We start from the raw sequence: 26,011 nt of genomic DNA on the forward strand, positions 1-26,011 counted from the left end.
AACTGCGCCCCACTTTTGCAAAACCTCACAGAAAGCATGGATGCTTGGAGAAAACGTCATCTATCAGTTATAGGGGGGGGTTGCTTTATTCAAAATGATCGCATTGCCCCAATTATTGTATTCTCTTCAAAATTACCCATAAACACTTTCCACAACCGTCATTACAACACTACAATCCTTCTCGATGCAGTACCGGAAGGTGGATAAGCCACCAAGAGTTTCTTATAACAGTGCATGCAATTACCATATGATGCGGGATTGGTAATTGTGGGCCTCAATTGTAGTGTTAGCAGCTCAGCTCTACCCTTTAAATGACTTGCTTTTCGAAGATTGGGCAGACGTTGCAGTGAGACTATAATTTGAATCCTGTGGCAAAATTGGTCTATTATCCCAATTTTAGGGGTGGAAAAAGCACACCAACCACTGCCCCCAATTACCAAAATAGCGACAGAATGCTGACATCTAGCTCTGCAGGTGACTGGGTCGCAGGGGCAGCTAACTAAGGAGACACTTTTGTGGTACTGTTATGTGACCAGGTTAGGCCCATGTAACTTAGCTGCACATTTTCTTACATTGTCCTCTTTCTGCACAATAACATGACTGCAGTGATCTTTTCTAAATATTCGCATGTGTGACAGTGTTGGATTTGTTTCTCTAAAAATGCTTCTGTTTTTTCATCTGGCTTTGCCTTACATTGTCACAATGCCTCGAACACCATGTACTAGGCCTTTACACACAAATGTTGTTCTATCTTCATCCACGGGGCGAAAGGACTATACGCATATCCATAACATTGCTAATATATACATACATCGCAAGGATGCTTTTTATTATAAATAATCAGCATCTCATATGATTAGCAGAGGAGGCGGGTCAGCGGACACCGAGGATCCTTGCATGCTGAGACTTCACCATGCAGCAGTCTGACATCTCCATGAAGGGTGTCCAGTTTGTGACCAAGACGGGGTCCTACATTCTCTCTCACCAGGCAACGGAGTTGGATCATCCCTTGGGGTGGGGGGGGGAAGGGTTCTTGGCTTCACACCTACATACACTCTAGGTACACACAGAATAGGGTTCACATAGTAGGAGTATTCCGAATTACTACCTTCTTTCATATGCCTGAATATATACACTGTCTTAGCACTATGGTGGAACTATAGCTGCTATTTACTCTCTTTGTGCTTGTAATCACTTTCATCTGCATCTGTCTACTGATTATCACAGCACATGTATTTTATACAAGAATAACATTGGTTCAATAAAGCTATTAAAAACCTCCCATTTTGTATTCTCTGTATATTTCTCTGAGAGCAAGGAGCACGAGTGACTGAGAGGAAGCGTTCTGATCTGTTACCACGATCCCAGAGCGGTCAGTGTTGTCATGTTGAGTGGTTGCCAGAAAACCATTTGCACCCTGTTCAAGTTAGGGGGCTTATAGAGGCACCGTGAGCTAGCTGGTCTCTAGACCAACATATCCTGCGGGGTGCCTGGAATCAGTCTAGCCACCTCACCCAAAGTTCATGTTGTCCAACAAACGCACAGATCCTATGGATTAGTGGGAACTACACAACAGTACAGACCCTGGATGTCCAAAGTGTTCCAAATATAGGGATTTCAGGACTGTGACATGATAGAGATCTCGAAACCCTGGTATGTTTTTGGTACCCAGTGACCTCAAATCATTTGAGCTAGCAATGAAAATCGAACTTCACACACTACAATTCTTTTGTAATTTACAGTTAAGACATGCCTTAAGAGCTGCCTCTGTATTATTTTCATAACCTTTTAATTTAGCGGTGATGTATGTGCCTAAAAACAGCAGTTGTCACTTCCTCCAGTCTCACAGCCCCCCCGCAGTCTCATTAAGATGTGGAGGAACCCAGGGTTTCAGATGACAGAGCTGTCAGAAACCCTTGATCCGACTGCCCAGTCACCTCTAGACCACCATTGTGTTGGTTTCCTACCCTCTTTAGGTTAGGTGAGTGTCATTGACTTTGCATGACCACCGTTCAAGACAACATTAAATGACCCTGAAATATAAGCAGAAAACCTAATGTTTGACTGGGTTTTTGGGGTTTTCCTTTTCAGAAACAGGGTAACAAAGTCCAGCATTGGTAGGTACATTTGAAAATTAAAGAGAGATGCTGAATAAAAATCATGGGCTTGCTCACACTAGTATTCTCAAAAGTGCATCTGCTGTGCCTGCTGCAAACTGAAGGCATAGAGATCAGGCAGGCGGGAATAGCTGACTATAGTGGGTGCTTCCCCTCAAGTGAAGCAGAGGTCACAGCCTCTGTTACCTAGTGCACCAGCTGGCAGACAGGCTCCTGCCATGGTATAAATGATCCTCCCAGTCATCACTTTCCTGACAAGAAGGTATCCAGCCCAGATTCATCAGGCCTGTTGACCTTTTCCAAGGCTATGCAAACTAGGTTTGTGTGAGGCTTTTTTTTTATTAACATCATTTTTGCACATGTTATTGAGGCAACATTAGTAGTAAGTTTCTATTTTGCTTAGCAATGCTGATGGCTATTGCCTGTCCTGGAGAGGAAGACAGAATAAATTCAGTATTTTCTTTCTTTGGCCCAGACGGAGACGCTTACTATAAAATATAAAGCATATGTTTATTATGATAATGAAGCACTTATCTATGTACTTATGCTTAATCTGTGGGACCTCTAGCCATCAGCTCCCTTGTGCGGGCGAGCAGCATAGAGTTAAATCGACATGACCACCTCTCTTTAGTAACAACTACTGAAAAGTTCCAGTTCGAGACTTTAACAAGGCAATCTAATTTCTCCAGTTAAAAAAAGAATTGGATTAGATTAAGGCGCTCACTGCACACAAGGGAAACTCATCATTTATTCTATATTAATTTATAGATTATACATTGTACCTTTTAAAACATATATTTTTTGTATTTTGTTTAATATCCCAGTTGCTACATGTGATTTACACTGAGCTTGAGAAGAGGTTAGGAAATTCGTTACAATATGTCTAAGTGAACATTAGGTTGGAGCAATAACCATGGACACACAACTAATTTACAGAAGGCATAGTGAAAAACTTCAGTGCAATAGGTCAAAAGTAGAGTTGGATACAAAAGGTAGCAATGTGGAATATGCAGGAGTATGTCATCCAGAAATAGGCTACAGAAACATACCCCTAGCAAATTGCTTTATAACACATTGACAATTACTGGGTCGCGTTTTATTCTTTTTGGTTACATGACCAGCAAAGATATTCTCTTTACCTACACGGACCTCAGAGAGACTGTGTCTTGGCACTGACTTCGCTTTCTCTGGAAAAAATACAAAAAATACACAAATATGCTAAAAGAAAATGTGAAAAAATGTGAAAAAACACCACACAACATCTGGTGCCCAATTCCAAAGATCTACAGCCTGAAAAACCGGTTAATGATGCCTGGTAAAAGACATTTCATCACCTAAGACGATGCAAAAAATATAGGCTGTTACAATAGTATAGCTTAAAAAACGCTAAGCATAAGCACGTTGACCCAGTAATACCCCATAAAGAACAGGTTTATTTTCAGGTACCTTCATGCCTTTAAACATCTTAGGTCACTGAAGCCAACTGCTCGCTACTGCAAATCAATGTAATTGTTTACTGGAAACATAACTGACTGAGAAACCATTAAAGTTCACGTGTTTACACATCTGGAACTTTACATCCTTCCATTTTAAGGTAGAACGTGATCGTGTCTGAGGATAACTTGAACACATAAAAAATTCCCCGAAGGGAATAAGGCTAACACTCACACTTGACAAACATGCACAAATTCAGGAAGCCATATGGACATTATTAGGCAACTTGTGTTTATAGTAATGAGAGGTGAGCAGGAGTGCAAAGGTACATACCTGGAGGGGGTACACACTGAGCAGCTGGTGTAGAAATCAGTGAACCTCAGTCCTTGAGCTGCTAACTTGTCCAGGTTTGGGGTCAAAGAGGAAGGGTGACCATAACAACCCAGATCACCATAACCCAAATCGTCGGCAAAAATCAACACAATATTTGGTGGCCTAGCTGTGGTGCACACCAGTACCAGACACAAGAGGAGAAATTGCTGAGCTGCCATCGCTGCCGCCATCTCATGAATAAAAGCACAGGTTCCACCAGACAGGAATAAAGAAGTGCACTCTGATTACAGCACTTTTGGTAATCGCTAATAGCAGGTTAACACAAGACTGATCTTTGCACGCCCTCTATTACAAAGGAAAATTGTTCTGCAAAGAAGGTGAACGGAAGCAGCTCGTGATGTCCTGAAAGGGACGGTGCTGGAAAGGTCTTGGAAGAGAGGCAGCATGGGATGGCTTTAGATGAAGGGGCATCAGCTGCTCCTCATATGGGCGAATGAACGCGGTCTGCAGATTACTCTTCAAGAAGTGGAGGTGATCCCACAGCCTGGCAGAAAGAACAAAAGTGGTCATTAAAAATGAGGTGTACAAAAGTCATTAAAAACATTTGTAGGAGGCAAACGGTACACATTAGTAGAGGAGCAGGTACTAGATACAGAACAAATCGACGAAATTGATGTTGCTAAGTTATGAACGATGTGTCAAGCAACCCCTGCAGTGCAGGGTGTAGTGGGATCAAAATGTCAACAGAAACCATATGGGCGATTAAGAGAAAGTGGGGACCTGCACAGTCAAATTCACAATCTCAGTATTACAGTTATTAGTATTTTCAACAGGTACAAGGTCCATTCTGGTATCATAGTTCTGTGAGATGTTTTGGAAAGTTACACATTTCAACATTATGTCTCATTAATGTTTTTGTGTGTCCAAAGTTTGATCAAATCGAGTTGTTCATAGCCCAGGGCCACTGGAATTATGCGAGTTTGCAGCTGCAGCTTTTTCCACAGAATTATGGATTTGTCACATTTGCCACAAAATCCATCATCTGCTGCATAATCTGTAGATTGCAGCAAAAAAATGGTTTCCAGCTCAAACGTTACAAAAACGGGGCAGCACGTGCTGTCGTGCAGTGAAAGGCCCGCTCTTGCCCAAGAAATTAGAGGAATTACTAAAAGCGGTAACTTATCCGATCAAATACCTGCCACAACTATAGATCCTGGGAGCAACCATTGAAAACATTGCAGCAATAACATAAAGCTTTAAATTGTACTCTTCTTTCAGCTGGAAGCCAGTGAAGGGTCCGGCGAGCGTTGGATACCATGTCAAATTGACCAAGGTTTAAAAAAATGTCCTAACTGCAAAGTTCTGGATGAGTTGAAGCTTACCCAGCGATCTGTTAGAAGTCCTAAGTAGCTGGCACTGGCATAATCCAGATGTGCTGAATGGCTGAAATAGATAGCAGGGCTCTCAAAGCACTGATAATGAATTGGAAGACTTTCCAAAGGACTTTACGCTAAAGAAAACACGCTGCAAATACTGCATTGTTTGTTGCACCATATTAAGGACTTAAAAAAAACTAAACTCTTGACTCTCTCAGCTGGAGAAGGTCTGAGGATAACTGGCAACAGTGAAGGGACCCCGAGGCTATTTCTGCCAAGAATAAGGACCTCGGTGTTCGATCCATTTAATCTTACGGAACTGTGGTTCATCCAATTTAGAACTGCTAATAAGGAATTTGACAGAACTTCCTCTGTCTCCTGGAATTAATTATCAAGTCTTCGGATAGAATGGGCATTTTTTCAAATATGTTTGTAGCACCAAGAACTAATGCTTAGTGTCCCCCAGTTGCTCTCCCTTGGAATGGTCCCGATGGACCTAAATAAACTTCACAAATAAACTTATCTTTGTGTTATGCAAGTAATCCAATTTTATTAATCCTTATGTCATCATCCCAATCCTTCTCATAGATGAATATACATGTTCAAACATATGTCCATTTCCGCAACTAGTTGAACTATCCCTTCCTTAATCAGTGAAAAAAGTTGAGGGAGAATTCATATATATATATATATATATATATATATATATATATATATATATATATATATATATATATATATATCAACTGGAGTGTCTACACCTGCCGCATGCCAATGTGCGAGTGCCTCCTCAGGAGTACCCGTTCTCCCTCTTGGTGTCCCTAGGAGTGATATTATTGGGGCATATGGAAGAGACGAACAAGTGAGATGTAAACTTCTTCTGTAACATCTATACGCTAAACCTAAATGTAGTAGGGACAGTCTTGGGGCCTTAGGATGGAACAGATTACATATTTGAGTAGGAGTCCACGGCTGTTGCGAGGTTGCCGTGTCGTCTAGACTGCTGTCATTCAGCCACTTCATTACCCATTGCAGCTGAGCGGCTATATTGTACAGCTCCATGTTGGGAACTGCTAACCCTCCCTGCCAGGCAGGTGCATATCATTTCCAAAGCACCACCCGTGGCCTGCCTTTATTCTATATAAAGTCTTGGGACATGCTCTCCAGGTCACGGAATACTTTGGCTGAGACAGAAACCAGAAAATTTGAAAAATAATATAACAGTTTGGGAAGAACTATCATCTTCAGCAGTGGGACTCGGCTCATAACATTTAACGGGAGTGTTTTCCAAAACTGAACTTGAGCTCGCACCGCTGAGATCGCCCTCATTAAGTTTCCTTCCAGTAAATCTTCTGGTGTCCGATAAATACATTAGCCTAGGTATCGGAAGGTGGTAGGGTACCACGGGAGACGTGAATCGTTGATATACACGTCCGACTCCTCCATGCGTGCATCAAAGGGGTATACTCCAGACTTAGCCCAGTTAACTCGGAGGCCCGACATCTCCTCAAAAGTCTTCAACACGACCTCTATAGATGTGGGGAGGGCAGTTATATCTCAGACATATAATAATAAATTGTCAGCGTACAGTGACACTGCATGAGTTCCGTCTCCTAGCGGTATGCCCCAGTGTTCACCACCACTATGGAGCAGCATCACCAGCGGCTCCATGGCTAAGGCAAAGAGCAGCGGGGACATCGGGCAACCCTGGCGTGTACCCCGCCGTACTCTAACAGGATCTGATATGAGCCTGCCTATACGAATCCAGATGGTAGGGTGTTGATATAACAACTGGATCATACTAAAATAATGGTCCCCGAGCTCATACTTTTCGAGTACCGCCGCTAGGTAAGGCCCTTCCAAAAAAGGCCTTTTCCAGATCTAGTACCAGGCATCCGGAGCAAGGCCATCTGTGGAGGGCATATTGTTGTACCCGAAAAAACCAACGGAGATTCAAGGAGGTGTTTCTGGTTTGTACGAAACCGTTCTGATCCAGATGCACCAGCGTTTTCATTAATGATGAGAACCTCCTAGCCAGCAATGGCGCAAATATTTTATAGTCCGTGTTGAGTAGTGTCAGTGGTCGATAGGACCCCAGGGACTCAGGTTTTTTGTCAGGTTTCAGGAGTGACCAATTATGCCTCATTTTGCGTATCCGCAAGCGTAGACAGATCGAGAGCAGCCTCATACATTTTCAGCAATTGTGGCACCAATATATACGCATACGCCTTTCAGCTGGTAAGCCAGCTGGCCCCGGCGATTTCCCGTTGGATAAGGAGAATATGCTCTCATGTATTTCCTTCCCAGTAAGTGGCTCTAGGTAAGACTGCAACTCCAAGGGTGTGGCTTGTGTTCGAGATTTGTAGAGGCCCTGATAATGGGCCACAAACGCAGCATGGATTCCACGTTGCGTATAGACTATGGTTCCTAAAGCTGCTTGCACTGATGTGATGGGGGACAGCGACTCCTCCTGACGGATGAGCCATGTTAACAGCTTACCCGCTTTATCCCCCATGTGGTGTGTCCATGCAGAATGTGCAGAATAGTTGAGGAATCACAGCCTCTCTAGTAATTGTGCATGCTTCTCCCTCCAAGGATCCAGCTGTCCCCGGGCCCATCGGTCTCTTCTTTTTCGCGATCCGCCAGCTGTCTCTCCAGCTGTACTATGATGCCCGCCTGTGTCCCCAAGCAGTGTCCCCTGAATACTACTTTGAGGGCATCCCACTTTACCAGCCGTAACGAGTCAGTGCCCGTATTGTCATCAAAATATTGGGCCACACTAGTGGCCAGTGAGTCTCAGAATGGTGCATCTAGTAGAACATCTGGCTGTAACCGCCACATGGGGGTTGGTGGCGTCTCGTCTTCACAACCCACCTCAACTATGTGTGGATTATGATCGGAGTGTCCCCCCCCCATATAAGATGATCTTAAAATACACGGGATCATTGGACACCATGAATCGGTCAAGGCGGGTTATGGTGTCGCCATGCATCCGACAGGCGCCAATGTGTAGCCCAGTGATTTAACGCCCTTGCTGCAGTGTGTGTGGACGTGCCAGGTAGGGGGGGAGGGGGAGATCTAGCTAACAATACATCTAATACACTATTATAATCCCCACCCAGTATCAAGGGAATGTCATGAAATCCTGCCAATTTAAGGGAGATCAGTTCCAGGACGGCGGCATGTTCTGTTTGGTGCATAGAGCGAGGCCAATAATATATGCCTCCCATCCAAAGTACCTTTAACTATGACGTACCTGCCTTCTGTGTCAATGAGGGAGTCTACCACTCGAAAAGGGGTGCCCATCTTTCCCCACACCAACACCCCTCGAACAAACGCCGAATAACCCGTCACGTGCAGTTGACCCCTCCAACGCCTGCGTAGCCTCTGTAGTTCTGACTCATGCAAGTGTGTTTCCTGTAACAGTAATATTTGGACCTGGTGACGCTTCAAATATGAATAAATAAGATACCAACGTGACGGAGTATGGATCCACTCACGTTCCAGGTCATGAGCTTGACGGGTGCCATATAATTGACAAATTAACCATGCATGCAAGCATGCCAAGTCCACCTCCAAATGGAGGAAAGTGGAGTGTGTATATTGTGGGCGTCAAGGTACCTCCTTCCGCTCCCAAGTTCGGCACAATTATCACAACCCAGCCCGCGAAGCATGACATGACAAGCCAAAAGAAATACATAATAAACAACAACAATGAATAATAAAATAAATATTCCATACAAATCAATGTATATCTGACATAAGCACAAAAAACAGCAGGCAGGAGGGCTACCATGATCTAGATTTAGCCTTAACCCCGGTGAGATGACAGGCAGACATGGCTGCTCCCACTATGGGTCTATGCAACAAGACTGTGCTTCAAGTCTGCCTAAATAACTAGGTTTGCGACTACTACGCATGAAAGAAGAGAGCCTTGCCTGCAATGTTGAAAAGGGAGTGAAAAGTGTTTGTTGGGCCAGTCTGCAACCAAGGGGATTGTGAGCTAAGCAGTGGCCCCCTTCACCCTCTGCACAACAGTTTAGGAAAGGAATCACAACATAGACATCTTAATTCAGTGCCCCCCAGTTTGGGAACCGTGAGCAGCCCAGAAAGTAAGGTCATGGAAAGTTGGTAAGAGCAGGCGGCTTTTGCTGGGCAATTTCACATTTTAATCTGCTGTTTATGTGTGCATGCCTGCATAACTTTCATTTTTTTTAACGGTACTTAAATGTCAAAAGAGTAACCCTCTCTAAAAGACAAACAAAAAAGATAAAAGGTTGATTCAAAACCTAGCTTAGGTGTATATAGAACACTTCATCTGTTTTGTGTGTTAAATTATATTTGGGAGTCTGTTTAGCAGTTGCTTTGGAAGTGGTAAGAGAAGGATCTTCAAGTGAATGATAGCATGTTTTTACTGGCTTTAAATTAGGCCTTACCCGCAGTGTTCAACAGGAACTGTATAGCGTGTGTTGAGACAGTCGGCAACCAAGGAGATTGTGGGCTGAGCAGCAGCTCCCTTGCCCCTCTGCTCACCAATTGTGGGCCAATTGATTGGGCATTGTCCCAGAGTCATCTAGGCAGGCATTCATCTTCCCTCCCACCTGCATAATCCCTTAAATTTAAAGTCACCTGCTCTATCGGGCTAGAGTTGGTTGTAGGGCATAGGGCCTGGTTTCCTACTGGTCCAAAGGGCTAGTGTTCCTATTGGTTGTAAGGTTTAGTTATTGGTCTCGTATTGGTTCCTAGCATTAGTATTCGTATTGGTTGTAGTACTCGGCCTCTTATTGATTCCTAGGGCTAAGGTTCCAATTAGATCGAAGGTTCAGGGCTTGGCCGCAGATTGTTTCATAGGGCTACTATTCCCATTTGCTCTAGGGTTTAGGGCATTGCCTACTATTGGTGGCTAGGGCCCCATTGGTTGTACAGTTTAAGGTTTGGCATCCTATCGGTTCATACAGATAGGATGCCTACTAGGGCTAGGTTTCCAATTGCCCCACTGATTTTGAAGTGGACCTCCTATTGTTTGATTGGGCTAGGGTTCCAATTGGCTGTAGGGGTTAGGGCTTGGCCTCCTAACGATTCCTATGGTTAGTGTTCCTATTGGACCTAGGACTCAGGGTTAGAGATAACCTGGGTCACGTGATTACTAGGGCTATGTAATCCTAAGGTTTAGGGGATCTAGGTAAAAGGTGCTATCAGTTTGGGTCTGGAAAGGGCCTAGGGTCAGAAATACTGCATCTCCACCATGGGAAGTTCAGGTAAGCAACCAGACAGTTACAACAGCTTTATCCGTTACTACTCCCTAAATACGGTCTATAATAATTGCATACCCCTCATATACATTCAATTAGTAACCATAATTACTATTAAAGCATCCCCAATCAATCACATAACCCCAACATCAAAACAAACCACCACACCTACACCACATAACCTATCAAAAACAACATACCACTCAAAAATAACAACACAAAGTACTAACAAACACAAATTCACATGGCAAAAGTACAGTTAAAACCAAGGAAATGCGCAAACGTATGATCACTAATTGCACCTTCCCCTAGAACCCTCAACACCCATTCCAACCAACAGACAATACCACTACCCTACAACCCCAAGCTGCAACCAGACTACCCCAACCCACCCACACCAAAATCCCCAATGCCCCTGCTCCTCGGGTTCGAACAGCATTAACATATGGATACAAATATTACCATAATTGCAGACAATGCCCTACATTGATCCATACAATTATGGCACTGTAAACTGGCAGCAAAAGGGTTTGCTCTGCGGAGGGTTGGGCCTACTTGTCCCAAAGACAAAATAAACTTGAAAACTTGTTGCCCTTGACTCTAAACAATATGTCTTGGGCGTAGGGCTATAGGAATTCCATACCGGTGCAGCCGATAGATCGATAGAGACACAGAATTTTAATAAATACAAAAGGTCTCGGGTAACGTCAACATTAATTTGGGGCCCAATTCTTAAAGAAAGTTACAAAAGTACTCCTGTGGTATATGTCCTTGCTTGCATTAGTGCAAATGTATAGCGTTGACGAATCCACAAATATTTACAGAAGTAGGCCAGGAAACCGGACTCCTTTTAAATATTTGTCAACTGCATTTTAGCACGAAGACTTATGCATGTGAATATTTGCTCATTTGAAAATCTACTGAGCGTTTATAAGTTCACTTTCCCTCAACCCCTTTTTCCCCAACCCTAGAAGTTTTACTCCTGACCTTGTCAGGAGTAAGTTTGCAACCTATCTCAGTATGGGAAAAGATTAAAGAGGAGCTGGTGTAAACCCCTAAAACATGTAATTTTGTAGGTTTGCACTGACTCAAATAGTTCCCTGGAACTATTGTTATCCATCATCCATGTGTTTATGGTGTAAAGGCAGTCCTCCAGATTAGAGTTGTAGAGGTCGTCGGGTCATCCACTTTTGTTTAAATGATGTGGGTGTCGTGTGCATACTTGCAACATGAGGTTGAATGATTCAATTAGATTAAATAAGGGGGTTAGGTAGATGTTAAATAATTGAGGGGATATGATTGACCCTTGAGGTACACAACAGTGTTAGGTGTGAGAAGCTGATGTGAAAGTTGATAAGTGAACTCTAGGGTGTGGAATTTAATAAAACATCTTCGTGTCCATGCGGAAGAACATTTAATAAATCTTGTTCTGTAAAACAAATCCACTTTTCCCTTTGGTGCCAAACAGTGCGTCGACAAATTATGGCTGCAACCTCTTTATATAAGTGCTCTGATAAGTCTACCTGATTATGCCATGGTTCGTATTGGATCAGAGTTTGAATACTAGCAATTCTCTTATTTTGCCACCCTATTTGCAGATCTACACACTTTGGTTGGAGGTAGTGGGAAGCCATCTAAAACTCAACACTGCAAAGACAGAAATGATGACCTGCGGACAATGGCAAAAATAACAGTCTACCACTATATAGCCCAAGGAACTCAAGGTCCCTCCAACCACATCAAGAGAAATCAGAAACCTTGGTGTAAGGGTGGATTTAAACATATTCTTGATACCACATGTTAATGTCACAAAGAGTGCCTGTTACACAATGAAAACACTGCGTCGCATCTTCTAACACCTTGGGTACCAACTGTAACTGCAAGCCATCCCCTCACTCCTAATCTCCAAGCTTGACTATGCCTATAACTTGGCCCAACCACATTCATCATACTCAAAATATAATTCATCCAAAACGCGGCTGCAAGCCTTCTCCTCTTTCTTCACCCAAGTACCGGAGTCCTGCAATCAGTCCACTGGCTACCAGTACCTATATCTATCTTGATTTGTATTATTAATTAAAACCATTACAAAATTCACTATGAAAAAAACACAATGTAAGCAAGTGAGCATTTAAAAAGTATTAATACATGAAAAAAATATACATATTTAAAATATTTGTGTCCGAGCCTGCGGGTTAAGCAGACATGTCCTAGCATTACAAAACGTGGCTAGCCCCGAAAATGAATGTAGTATAAAGTGCTGTTTTAAACTAGACCTCACACTGGTAGCAGGCGTGTAGGTGATCAGAGGAGCACAATGAAATTATTTGGGTCCCTGGAAAGCATAAGGCCGATAAGGTGCACAGCTGTCTAGTCCCTAGCAGGTGCAGGGTTCACAGGAGCACCTTTTGGTCACCTGGAAGGAATAAGGTATGTAGGGCTACCAGTAGTTATAAGTAAAATGTTTACCACTTTTTATACCACCATATCATAGGAAATCCATATGAGGCACTGAGCTCTCAGTACAAGTTGCCAAGTTCTAGAACTTGCTACAAGCCAACATTCGAAGCATGGCTCTTTCCACCAAATATTGTTTAATAAAAAATATTGAGGACCAAAATTTCAACAAGATTAGACTAAATCGGCAAGAATCGGCTTATTATTGTGGAATGTTAAGAAATTCACAATAAGGTCATTTTTTAAATGAAAACAAGTTCCTCAAGAGGAACACTTTTCAACCAAAACATTTGAATGAATACTCATTTCTATAGCGCGTGGTTACCCGGAGGCATCCCAGCGCTGCAGTACACCAATTCATCACCCGAGAGATTACAGAAAAAGGAGGGTTTTTAACATTTTTCTAAACCTAGTGTGGTTCTCTTCCATCCGAATAGAGTCCGGCAGATTATTCCAGAGTTTAGCTGATTGGACAGAAAAACGTCTGCCGCCCATGCGGATTCTCCTTATTCGTGAGACTGTCAGAAGATTCTTACTACTGGATCTCAAGGTCCTATTGGTTTGGTAAGGGCAGAACAGAGGTTGGATTAAACCAGGACCTGTCTTGAAAAAGGCTTTATGAACAATGGTCATCGCCTTGAATTCAACCCTTTGTTGTATTGGCAGCCAATGGAGTTGTTGAAGTGCTGGTTTAGCGGAAGTTCGACGCGGTATCTTTAGAAGCATCCGGGCAGCACAGTTCTGTACCATCTGAAGGACCCTGAATGTCCCCAGTGGTGCACCTAAATATACCGCGTTGGCGTAGTCCAGACGTGTTAGGATCAGGGCCTGGACTAATATCCGCCTTGCTTCGAACGGAAGCAGTTCAGTAATTTTCCTAAGGGATCTCATCAGGGCGAAACAGGTTGCTGCAACCTTCTGAGCTTGTACCAAAAAGTTAAGAGCTGGGTCTAGCCAGACCCCTAGACTTTTAATTTCCTTTTTGGGGGTATGGGGGTGTCCTAAAGTAGTAGGCCACCATCCGTCCACCGTTGATGGAGCATCATGCCCCAACATCATGATCTCTGTCTTTGTTCCATTGAGTTTCAAAAAGGAGGCATCCATCCACTCACGAACTGTGCTGAGGCAGGAGGTAAGTTTATCATAGGGAGACATCTGATCAGAAAGGGTGATGATGAGCTGCGTATCATCAGCATACGTCACTAGTTGCACTCCCCAGGGTAACACCACCTCAGCCAAAGGCCTCCTATAGATATTAAATAATGTTGGACTGAGGGATGACCCCTGGGGAACGCCACAGTGAAGATGCACAGGTGGAGAACAGATGTCGTCCTCAAATACAGAGAAAGTCCGGTCGGAGAGGAAAGATTGCAGCCATTTCAGCGCGGGTCCAGTGACACCCACATCACCCAACCTTTGAATCAGAATGGAGTGATTAACGGTGTCAAAGGCCGCGCTGAGATCTAATAATAGTATGGCTGCACAACTGTCCTCATCTACAATCCTTCTTGCTTCCTCAATGACAGCCAGCAGCGCCGTTTCGGTGCCTTGTTTGCACCTGAATCCGGTCTGGGTAGGATGGAGTAGATTATGGGTTTCCAGATGGTTGGAAATCAGGGAATTAACATACTTTTCAGTAAGTTTGCTAATTGTGGGCAGCAAAGAGATAGGGCGATAGTTCGCCCAGTAATCAGGATTGAGGTTGGGTTTTTTCAATAATGCCTTCACTCTTGCGTGTTTCCAGTGAAGGGGGACTTCCCCAGCTGAGAGTGAGGTATTAATCACCTCCTTAATCACCGGGGCCACAACATCAGAGACCAGGTTGAGCATGGTGGGGGGTGCTACATCAGCTGGTGAACCTGATTTAAGGTTACTCAAAAGTGATTGAACCTCAAGACAATCAAGAGGAGGAAATGTCTCAAGGAGATTCACCTCCGAACTAGGGGGTGCCGCTGATATACATGGTATATCATGGAAAGTGGAATAGATGTCTGTTATTTTTGAGACAAAAAAATTAGCTAGTTCTCTACAGCGAGTATATGCAAGACTGGGATCGGCAGTGGGAATAGGTGGAGTAACCAAGGACTTGAATATTTTAAAGATTTCCATAGAGGAGCTTGAGGCAGAAAAGATTTTTTCCTGGTAATAGTTAGATTGAGTGGATTTAATCAATTTTTTGTAGTTGCGAAGGGCAGTCCTATAGATATCCTTACTGTTTTGTTGGTAGTCTTTTCTCCAGAGCCTCTCCTTCTGTTTACAGAGTTGTTTAAGGGTTCTAAGCTCTGGAGTGTACCAGGCTTTTTTATTTGCTCCGATACGATGGGAAAGCCCAACCTTAGGTAGGGTCTGATTCAATGAATCCTCAAGCCAACGGTTATAACAGTCGTTAGCGTCTGAGGGACAATTACTGGTTTCAGGTACAGTTTCTAAAAGGTTGAGTGTCCATTCCTCAGTTACTAATTTAGACCAGGGACGTCTGTATTTTTTTACAAAACAAGCCTGGCCTATCTGTTCCTGGCGAGTAAGGGAGAAGGACATAAGAGAATGATCGGACCATGGAATTGAGGTATTATTCATAAACCCAAGCGTGTTTAGATTAGTGTAACAATGATCCAGGGTGTGTCCTGCTTTGTGCGTGGGGCCATGAACAATTTGTCTAAGTTGGACTGTGTTTAACGCTGTCAACAAATTCTGGCAAATTGAGGTATCTGATTTATCTAGCTGAATGTTGAAATCTCCCAGCACCGTAAAATTAGGGGTATTGCAGGATAGATTAGTGACTGAACTTAACAGATCTTCACAAAACTGTCCAGTCGGTCCTGGAGGTCTGTAGACCAAGAGGCCTGAGAGCGAGCATGTAGGGGAGAGGGTGATAGAGAACATCATACACTCTGACCCCGGGATAAGGACTCTCTCTATTCTACAGTTTGTAGATTTTTTATGTGCTATGGCGATCCCTCCTCCTCGTCCATCCATCCGATCTTGCCTTACCAAAACATAATTCGGAGGGAGGGCCCGAACCACATCAAGGTCGGAGCCATTATTGGTCCACGTTTCTGTGAGGAAAAGAACTTCAAAATCTGAGTCCTCCAGTAACATGGAGATCTCTAGGGCATGTTTAGGTAGGGATCGGCAGTTCAAAACAGCCAGTGAGAAAGGGGGTAGCTCACGGGTCCTTATGTCTGGGTTAAAATGGTAGTGGCAGCCCGAGCATGACTCATAATCCTTATAGGTGTTTAACAGGCTACAAGTTGGTTCGATCTTACCTCTTAAGGACAGGAGATGGTTTCTATTATATGAAGTCACAGGACCGTTACCAGATAATGAGACAGGGGGTCTGGCCCCTGGGCCCGGTGTGGCCCGGACGGGCCCAGACGGGCTTGCCTTTGGCGCGCCGCCGGCGCGCCCGCTGCGCCCGCCCCCTGCGCGGGCGAAATCCTCCGTTCATTTTAGGACGCAACAAGGGCGGGAAGGTGGCCTGACAGCTGGTGCGGGGATCGAAATTCCCTCACCTAAAATGGCGTTTCCTCCGATTTTTCACCGCCCCAGAACCTAAAATCGTTCTGGGCGGGTACAAGGGTTCGAGGCCAGTGAGTGCCAGAAGAATCCTCGGTTTTAAAAACAATTTACCCAACACAGTAAAATATTCTCAAGGATTGTGGCAATTTATAAAACAATTTAATATTACTAACCCCCGGCTTTCCGCCTCAGGGGACAACAGAATGGAGCACAGATCTGTGCTGGCGCGCTGGCGAGCCTTAAATAGCCGGGCAGGAAAGCGGCCTGACAGCTGGTGCGGGGATCGAAATTCCCTCACCTAAAATGGCGTTTCCTCCGATTTTTCACCGCCCCAGAACCTAAAATCGTTCTGGGCGGGTACAAGGGTTCGAGGCCAGTGAGTGCCAGAAGAATCCTCGGTTTAAAAACAATTTACCCAACACAGTAAAATATTCTCAAGGATTGTGGCAATTTATAAAACAATTTAATATTACTAACCCCCGGCTTTCCGCCTCAGGGGACAACAGAATGGAGGAGCACAGATCTGTGCTGGTGAGCCTTAAAGAGCCGGGCAGGAAAGCGGCCTGACAGCTGGTGCGGGGATCAAAATTCCCTCACCTAAAATGGCGTTTCCTCCGATTTTTCACCGCCCCAGAACCTAAAATCGTTCTGGGCGGGTACAAGGGTTCGAGGCCAGTGAGTGCCAGAAGAATCCTCGGTTTAAAAACAATTTACCCAACAGAGTAAAATATTCTCAAGGATTGTGGCAATTTATAAAACAATTTAATATTACTAACCCCCGGCTTTCCGCCTCAGGGGACAACAGAATGGAGCACAGATCTGTGCTGGCGCGCTGGCGAGCCTTAAATAGCCGGGCAGAAAAGCGGCCTGACAGCTGGTGCGGGGATCGAAATTCCCTCACCTAAAATAGCGTTTCCTCCGATTTTTCACCGCCCCAGAACCTAAAATCGTTCTGGGCGGGTACAAGGGTTCGAGGCCAGTGAGTGCCAGAAGAATCCTCGGTTTTAAAAACAATTTACCCAACACAGTAAAATATTCTCAAGGATTGTGGCAATTTATAAATCAATTTAATATTACTAACCCCCGGCTTTCCGCCTCAGGGGACAACAGAATGGAGCACAGATCTGTGCTGGCGCTCTGGCGAGCCTTAAATAGCCGGGCAGGAAAGCGGCCTGACAGCTGGTGCGGGGATCGAAATTCCCTCACCTAAAATTGCGTTTTCTCCGACTTTTCACCGCCCCAGAACCTAAAATCGTTCTGGGCGGGTACAAGGGTTCGAGGCCAGTGAGTACCAGAAGAATCCTCGGTTTAAAAACAATTTACCCAACACAGTAAAATATTCTCAAGGATTGTGGCAATTTATAAAACAATTTAATATTACTAACCCCCGGCTTTCCGCCTCAGGGGACAACAGAATGGAGCACAGATCTGTGCTGGCGCGCTGGCGAGCCTTAAATAGCCGGGCAGGAAAGCGGCCTGACAGCTGGTGCGGGGATCGAAATTCCCTCACCTAAAATAGCGTTTCCTCCGATTTTTCACCGCCCCAGAACCTAAAATCGTTCTGGGCGGGTACAAGGGTTCGAGGCCAGTGAGTGCCAGAAGAATCCTCGGTTTTAAAAACAATTTACCCAACACAGTAAAATATTCTCAAGGATTGTGGCAATTTATAAAACAATTTAATATTACTAACCCCCGGCTTTCCGCCTCAGGGGACAACAGAATGGAGCACAGATCTGTGCTGGCGCGCTGGCGAGCCTTAAATAGCCGGGCAGGAAAGCGGCCTGACAGCTGGTGCGGGGATCGAAATTTCCTTACCTAAAATTGCGTTTCCTCCGATTTTTCACCGCCCCAGAACCTAAAATCGTTCTGGGCGGGTACAAGGGTTCGAGGCCAGTGAGTGCCAAAAGAATCCTCGGTTTAAAAACAATTTACCCAACACAGTAAAATATTCTCAAGGATTGTGGCAATTTATAAAACAATTTAATATTACTAACCCCCGGCTTTCCGCCTCAGGGGACAACAGAATGGAGCACAGATTTAATTATAATTGTTTTTTTGTTTGGGGGGAAATCTGACAGTTATTAAAGTATGGCATTTTTTAAGAGCTTTATGGCCATAAATATTTTACAAAGCAGCATCAAGAAACTGGCAGCCCCGTTCTGGCACCTGCGGCCTGCAGGAAGAGGCATGCGCCAGCTGTATGCAGCCGTGGTGTTGTTTCTGTGGAATGCACGGCAGACATTACTCGTGGTTTTTTTTTCTGCCCAGCTTATGGGATGGCAAGGGAAAAATGGATAAATCCAGTTTGTAGAAACCTAGGTGTGAGATCATACCAGGTGGCGGAAAGGATATTAAAATCAGACACTAGCCAAGTATTTGCTTTTGCTGTAAATAGATTTTTGTTAGCAGTTAATTTTATTAGGTTTAAGGCGGGTGAGAAGCTCTAGAACACGTATGTGCATTTAAATGAAGATGCAAGAAAATAGGGAACACAATGGGACGCTAGAGCCAAACCATGGCCAGGGGACGATATCTGCCGAATTTAATCAATTTAATTAATTATCTAATTGTTAATTGTAAATACGATGTAAATTGTTAGATTTTGTTTTTTTTACGTTTTTGATACGTGCCTTTTTATTCTCAAGTATTTATTTAAAACTTCGACTTTAAACATCCCTCCTGAATGAAATTACGAATTGAAAAATTAGATCAGAGGATTATGTATTTCTATGTGAACGCTCTATGATAAAATGTGTAAATGTTTTTAATGTACCTTTTATGATACGATTGTATCGAAATAAAGCAATAAAGAAGAAAGAAAGGAATGCACGGCTTACTTTGCAGATTGTCAGCGGTGGGTGAGGAGACTGGGCCCTTGAAGTGCGTAGAGGCGGCGGTAGGCAGACTTACCCTGTAACATCTGAAACAGCCTGGTGCCCGGCAGCATCCCAGGAGTGGCAAAGAACTACGCTTACCCGGCCATGCGTGCTGCTGCTGGGCTTCGCTCAAATTGTCGCTAAGCAAGCCAGAGCTAAGACCTGTGAAACCTGTGCAACTAGATTGGCCTGGGAGACCACAATCAAGTGGCTTCATTGACCAAGATAGGTCGGGACTCGCTTCTGCGTGTGCCTTGAGCCACACTGGCGGTGTGGCCCAAATGAGGTTAGCAGGGGCCTGTGGTGGGCAGTGTTGGGGTCTTCTCTCTTGGAGGCGCAGTGAAGCTTCCCCAACAGAGCTGAATAAACAATTGGGGAAGAATGGTGGTGCAGCCCCTTAGCAACACTGACTCCCTGGACCTTTGTGCCTGGGGTGCACCTGGCTGGGCCCAGTCGCCCTTGCTGCCTTGTGCCCTTCTCCCTTCTTCTCCCCCTCCTTGACTTGCTAGTGGGCGGCAGCTGTGCGCTCCCTCACCGGGACCTTAAAGGACAACTTGACAATATATTCATCATCTGCGAGGCCGAATCAATCACAAAACTGAGAGCCTGATCTCAATAACCAAGATGAGACACTCCATAAAATGCAATCCATGTCACTTTGTTAACTACTACTGTCCATTATGTTGGGGGCTAGCCACTAAATACGAATAAGTGACATCCACTCTCTGACCAGTGCCTTGGTGGCACTGCTTCATTTGAGAGGATGCTGCCAGCCAAGAACAGATCACAAGCGCCACTGAAACAAAGAAAACTTTATAAACACACCCAGCCACTTACTTCTATGCCACAAGCTGCCAAGGCTACAGCCACCATGAAGAAGGAGGAGTCACAATCTGCAGAAGACATAAAAGATTCTAAAATGGCTCTTGAAATGAAAATCAGGGTTGTGGAGGCCAATGCAACCCTTTTGACACAATATCTTAGTAATGCTGTAGAGAGGGTGGCGGAAGCAGAGGGAAGGATCTCCAAGCTAGAAGACATCAAAAAGCAACTTTGCTCACCAGTAACACTCTTCAAGGCAGAATCTATAGATTTGACACTGTGTTGCGGAAGACATCAAGGGCTGCTCCTGCAGAAACAATTTGTGATTCGTGGGCTTTCCAGAGGGGGCGGAGGGGGCTGATCCTAGTCTCTTCCTGTCTACCTGGCAGAGAACCATTATACCACACCAGGGCTTCTCACAGTGCTTCATACTCGAACGGGTAACACCGAGCCCATGGCCCAACAAACCCCTCCTGGTGCTCCTACCCAGCTGAAAATTGCCACATTCTCCGCTTCCAAGATTGCGGGATGACTGACCGATTGCAGGTGAGGGGAGAGGGAGATAGATCGGGCACCCTATCAATCATCCGAAGGAGATCACACACTCCTAGAACAGATAGAATCAAAATATGTAAGAGATAGATCTCCCTGTGCAGTCCTCTGGGCATGCCTCGTCATTGCCCGTTCGGTGGTCGAGCTGGACATTACTGTGAAACTAGCATGATACCAGTGATCTCCCCTTATACTAAGACACATTTATATTGGTATATTATAGGAAGGTGGGAACTCTCTACTCCCTGAGAGGGAGGTATTCAACTATGGCTCCAGGTTCTTCCCAAGGTTGGTACTCCTGCGGTGAGTGTTGCCTGTTCCTACACAAATACAGACCTTGGAGCGGCTTCTCTAACATAGTTATCAGAGCCAAACCACCCCCACCGCAACACTTCACACTTGAGTAATCTAGTATTTGCTCAATTAGGGGAGTTCTTTGATTTTTTTTAAATGATTATTCTAGGGATACACTTGGCGGTGGGATTGTTTCTGTGCCACTCAATTCAGGGGTAAAGTTGTAATTACTACACAACAGGTATTTCATTATTTGAAGTATGGGGATGGGGACCCCAGGTGTGCCTCTTCCTCTCCTACTACTGGCCCAGGAATGATTTGAGGCTGCTTAGGGCTTGTGGATCAACAAACGGAAAACCATGCTCTTCCCACTTGTAGGTTTGGTAGGAATGAATGTGAGGGAACTCCCTGAGGTGGGATTGCCTTGGAAGACAGAGACTTTCCCATAATTGGGAAACAGGATGGCTCATAACCAGAGGACAAATATGTCTAAAACATAGGCAGGCTTATTTATTTATTTTTAAAATTTATACAGCGCGAACAAATGCCCTTAGGCGTCTCGGCGCTAGAGGTTATGCGTAAGGTTCCCACAGCGGCTAAGTCGGCAGTTATTCTTGACCAAACAACCAGGTCTTTATTTTTCTGCGAAATTGCATCAGGGACGGGCTCTCTCTAATGGCTACTGGCAGGGAGTTCCACAGTCTAGGAGCAGCCACCAAGAAGCGCCTGTCGCCCCAAGTGACTGTTTTAGTTCGCGGTACCTGCAAAAGATGAAGGTTATTAGATCTAAGCGATCTTGTGGATGACTGGAACCTAAGATGGGCTTTCAGGAAATGCGGGCCCTGGTTATGCAGAGCTTTATACACTATGCATAAGGTTTTAAACTTGATCCTGTTCCGGATCTTAAGCCAGTGAAGATCTTTCATGGTTTCTGAAATTGGCATAAACTACGGGATTCCAGATAGAAGACGGGCTGCGGCGTTCTGGATTGTCTGCATTTTATTGGTCACTCTGGCCTGTGCATTGATGAATAATCCATTGCAATAATCAAGGGAAGACAGCACCAGGGAGCTTACCAATGTCTTTCCTGCTGCATCTGGCAGGAACGGTATAATTTTCTTAATCAGCCTGAGTTTATAGTGGGCAGTGGCGGCTGTTTTATTTGCGTGGGCCCTAAAATTCAGATTCTCGTCAAAAGTCACTCTGAGATTTCTGACCGTGGGGACCGGTTTAGGGGGGTCCCATACGTAGGCGGCCACCAGGTGGTTGACCAATTGGGTGAGAGCTGTCCGAAAATGACCACCTCAGTTTTTTCGGAGTTTAGTTTTAGGCAATTGGAGGCCATCCACTCTCCAATCGCCCGCATGCCCTCTTGAAAATTGTCCGCTACTCTCTCTCCATCACCATTGATGGCTAGCACAGGTTGTGTGTCATCTGCGTAGGAGGTGAGGCTCATCCCATGGGCTTTGATGACGACAGCCAGGTCCGACACATAGATATTAAATAGTGTTGGACTTAGGGATGAGCCTTGAGGTACACCACACGGCAGTGACAGCTTGGCTGACTGAAAATGCCCCAGTGTAATCACCTGTGTTCTCTCAGCCAAAAAAGAAGAGATCAGATTTTTGGCCAGGTGGCGAATGCCCATCTTTCCGACACGGTCAACCAAGATTTTGTGGTTGACCGTGTGGAAGGCTACGGATAAGTCGAGCAATACCAATATCGCTGTTCCTCCCTGATCACGTATCGTGCTCGTATATCCTCCGTAGCTTTGATTAGGGCAGTCTCTGCACCATGGTACTTTCGAAAGCCAAATTGTGTGTTATCCAATAATTGGTGCTTCTCTATAAACTCTGAGAGTTGTATGTTTATGGCTTTCTCAACTACCTTGGCTAGGAATTGTAGGCTTGCTATGGGGCGGTAATTTTTTAATTGCTCCTTGTCCAGGTTAGCTTTCTTCAATAACGGCTTAACCAGTGTATTCTTCAGTGAGTCCGGGTATATCCCAGTTCTGAACATTGTGTTGCAAATTAAGACAATGTCGGAAGCCAGACAGTCTATGACTGGACGAATGACCTTGAGGGGACAGGGATCTAATGCTGATCCAGATTTAATTGTGACAATAATGTCCTTAATTTGAGTCTCTGTAAGGTCTATGAACTGGAGCAGTTCAGTATCCTGAGTAATGCTGTCCGACATAAGTGAATGAACTAACGTGCTGATAGAGAATGTCTGGTATATATCGTTTACCTTAGTGAAAAAGAAATTAGCCAATGCGTCACAGAAACCTTGGGATGATGGTGGAGCTAGGTCCGGACTGTTACCCGCTAAAATCTTGGTGATCTCATACAGTTTTTTGCTAGAGTTTTTAGCATTATCTATCTGTTCTGTGAAAAACTTTTTTTTAGTTTCGATGATGAGGGTTTTATACAGCCCTAGTGCTTCCTTGTAGCTGGCCTTGCTATCAGAGCTGTACGATCTACGCCAGTGCCTTTCCCTATTTCTACAGGTTTGTTTCAATTTACGCAGTTCCTCTGTATACCACGGGGCCGATGGCGTTGTTCTATTCCTCGAAGGCTGTTTAGTCGGGGCTAAGGTATCTGTGGCAGTGCCCAGCCACTCCTGAAATTGAAGTGGGCTATATTAGGGTGGGTCGATAGACAGGGCCGGGTCCTATCCAATAGATCAGTTAGCTCCATCCGGTCGATATCTTTCCAGACCTTAAAGGCTCCTGGTCTCCATACGTGTTCTCTTCTAGTCTTATTTGCCTTGACTGATAGTCTCATTAAGATGGCATAATGATCAGTCCAAGGCATGGGCAGAGTGTCTGTTATTTTTAGGCCTTCCATATTGGAGAAAATGCCATCAAGGGTATGGCCAGCCTTGTGGGTAGGGGTAGTAACCAATTGCTGAAGACTAAAAGTATCCATATCTGATATCAGAGTGCGAGTGTCATTATCAGAAGACTTCTCCAGATGGAAATTCATATCGCCCATAACTGTAAATGAGTCTTCCATCGCCACAACTTCAAGTATCGAGCCTAGGTTGGCGAGGAAGGCAGTACGGGCGCCTGGGGGTCGATATAGGAGGATTCCTTTGAAGTGGGTGGACGGAGTAAGCTTAATATCAAGAGATGTTTATACAGGCTTCAAAACTCAATATGACTGATAAACAGATCTGAATGCAGTTTTGATTTTGCTAGTCTGGGCGAGCAAGAGAAGTGTGGTTAGTATGTAAATCAGATAAGGAAGAGAGGGGTTAAGTCTACCTGCTCTACAGTTATCCTATATGACATGCCTATTGCAGTACACTGCGTTGTGGTGCGGTTAGAATTTGGGTTACTGGTTGACTGGGATATAAACCCTGTACAAGCAATAACCACAATCCTAGTTAATCCTGCACAAGCAAACCCTAAATTATCCTGTTCTCACCCTCTGGTAGCTAGGCACAGAGCAGTCAGGCTTAACTTAGAGGGAATGTGTAAAGTATTTGTGCAACACTTCAAACAGTAAATCAGTAAAAACACCACACAAACAGATTCCATATCAGGTTAGAAAAATATAGCTTAATTTAATAAATAAAAGAAGATCAAAACGACAAAAATCTTGAGATACGGAATTTTAACGTTTTAGAGAAAAATAGCAACCAGAAGCAAAAAGAGCTAAGAGACCAGGACAAAGTCAAAAGTTCCGGCCAACCGCATTGGGACCTAGGCCACCGGCTACAGGGACCCAGTTAGGCCGGCTGAACAAAAGTATGTTAATCCTGGTCACAGAGTGTTGTGTGGATCTGCGTTCCTAGATGCGACAAGACTGCGTTGCAAGGTCCTGATGCATCATTGTCGAGGATCCTGTCGATGGAGCTTGCAATGCAAAGGAAGGTGTTGAGGATGCGAGGCACAGCTGAGATGATGTGTCAGTTCCGATGAACGATAAAGCTGCAGTGCGGAGGTTCCCTGTCAAGGCTGCCATCGATAAGGGATGCGTGGAGCCTGCACCGGGAAATGCGTTGTGCAGTGGCGGTTCCGGAGGCGATGTGTCGGTCCTAAGATGCAGGATGCAGTGATGCAAGTCTTTTGCGATGGGTCTAATCCACGCAACGGTGGCGATGCATCTGTTCTGCCCGAAGATGCACCACTCAGCCGAGGAGCTGTGTCATTTCTCCTTGGGGATGTGTCGCTCAGTGAAGGATGTGTTGATTTCACTGGACAAATACCTTAGGACCACGTCTAAGGGTATAGGACTGGGGTGGCACCACTTGTCAGGGTAGACTCACAGATTGCGGAGTCTAGGTACAGAAGCAGGTTGGTTGGAAGTCTTTCATGTCCCAGAGACTTCAGATAAGGAGGCCAGCCAGCTAGCTCTTGGAGTCACTCTGGGTTCAAGTGGTGCAGGTACAGTCCCCTTAACCAGATAAGAGGGCAGCAGGTCAGCACAGTAAGGCAGGAGTGCAGCAAAGCAGCAGCCCAGAAAAGCAGCAGCCCAGCAGAGTGGCAGTCCCTTCAGCAGTGCAGCAGTCCTTCTTGGAAGGTTCTTCACAAGTCCAGAAGTGTATTGAAGTGGTGGTGTCAGAGGTCCAGTACTTATCCCCAGTTGTGCCTTTGAAGTGGGTGAGACATTATAGACATGCCTTTGAAGTGTGCAGAATTCCTCCTTTTCTGCCCTGGCTCCAGACTCACTACAGGGGGAGTATGCAACCTTTTGTGTGGGGACAGGCCACAGCCTATTCAGGTGTAAGTGAGGCTGGGTCCAGCTCCTCTCTCCCATCAAGGCACCCCTAAGTTCCCATTGTCTTTGGCTGTCTAGAGGGAACACACAAAGCCCAACTGTCATCCATCCCAGACATGTGATCAGTGACAGGTAGCAGGCATCAAATGGCTAAAGTAAGAAAATGCCTACTTTCTAAAATTGGAACTTTCAGAACTGCAAATTAAAATTCGACTTCACAATAATTTTGAATTGTAAACTGGGAATCCAATG

General features: G+C 44.8%; 1 protein-coding gene across 3 annotated transcripts in view; it reads right to left on the reverse strand.

Moving 5' to 3' along the window:
• The window catches only part of LOC144820365 (arylsulfatase A-like), a 317,042-nt gene that overhangs the window by 232,510 nt on the left and 58,521 nt on the right, over positions 1-26,011 (reverse strand). For all 3 annotated transcript variants that reach the window (XM_078677927.1, XM_078677928.1, XM_078677925.1), the window contains one exon: positions 3,885-4,428. In XM_078677927.1, coding sequence (XP_078534053.1) covers positions 3,885-4,114 — 230 coding nt within the window. In that variant the 5' untranslated portion in view covers positions 4,115-4,428. The remainder of the gene's footprint in view (positions 1-3,884; positions 4,429-26,011) is intronic.

The sequence above is a fragment of the Lissotriton helveticus genome, chromosome 1_1, assembly GCF_964261635.1.
Source record: "Lissotriton helveticus chromosome 1_1, aLisHel1.1, whole genome shotgun sequence".
NCBI lineage: Eukaryota > Metazoa > Chordata > Amphibia > Caudata > Salamandridae > Lissotriton > Lissotriton helveticus.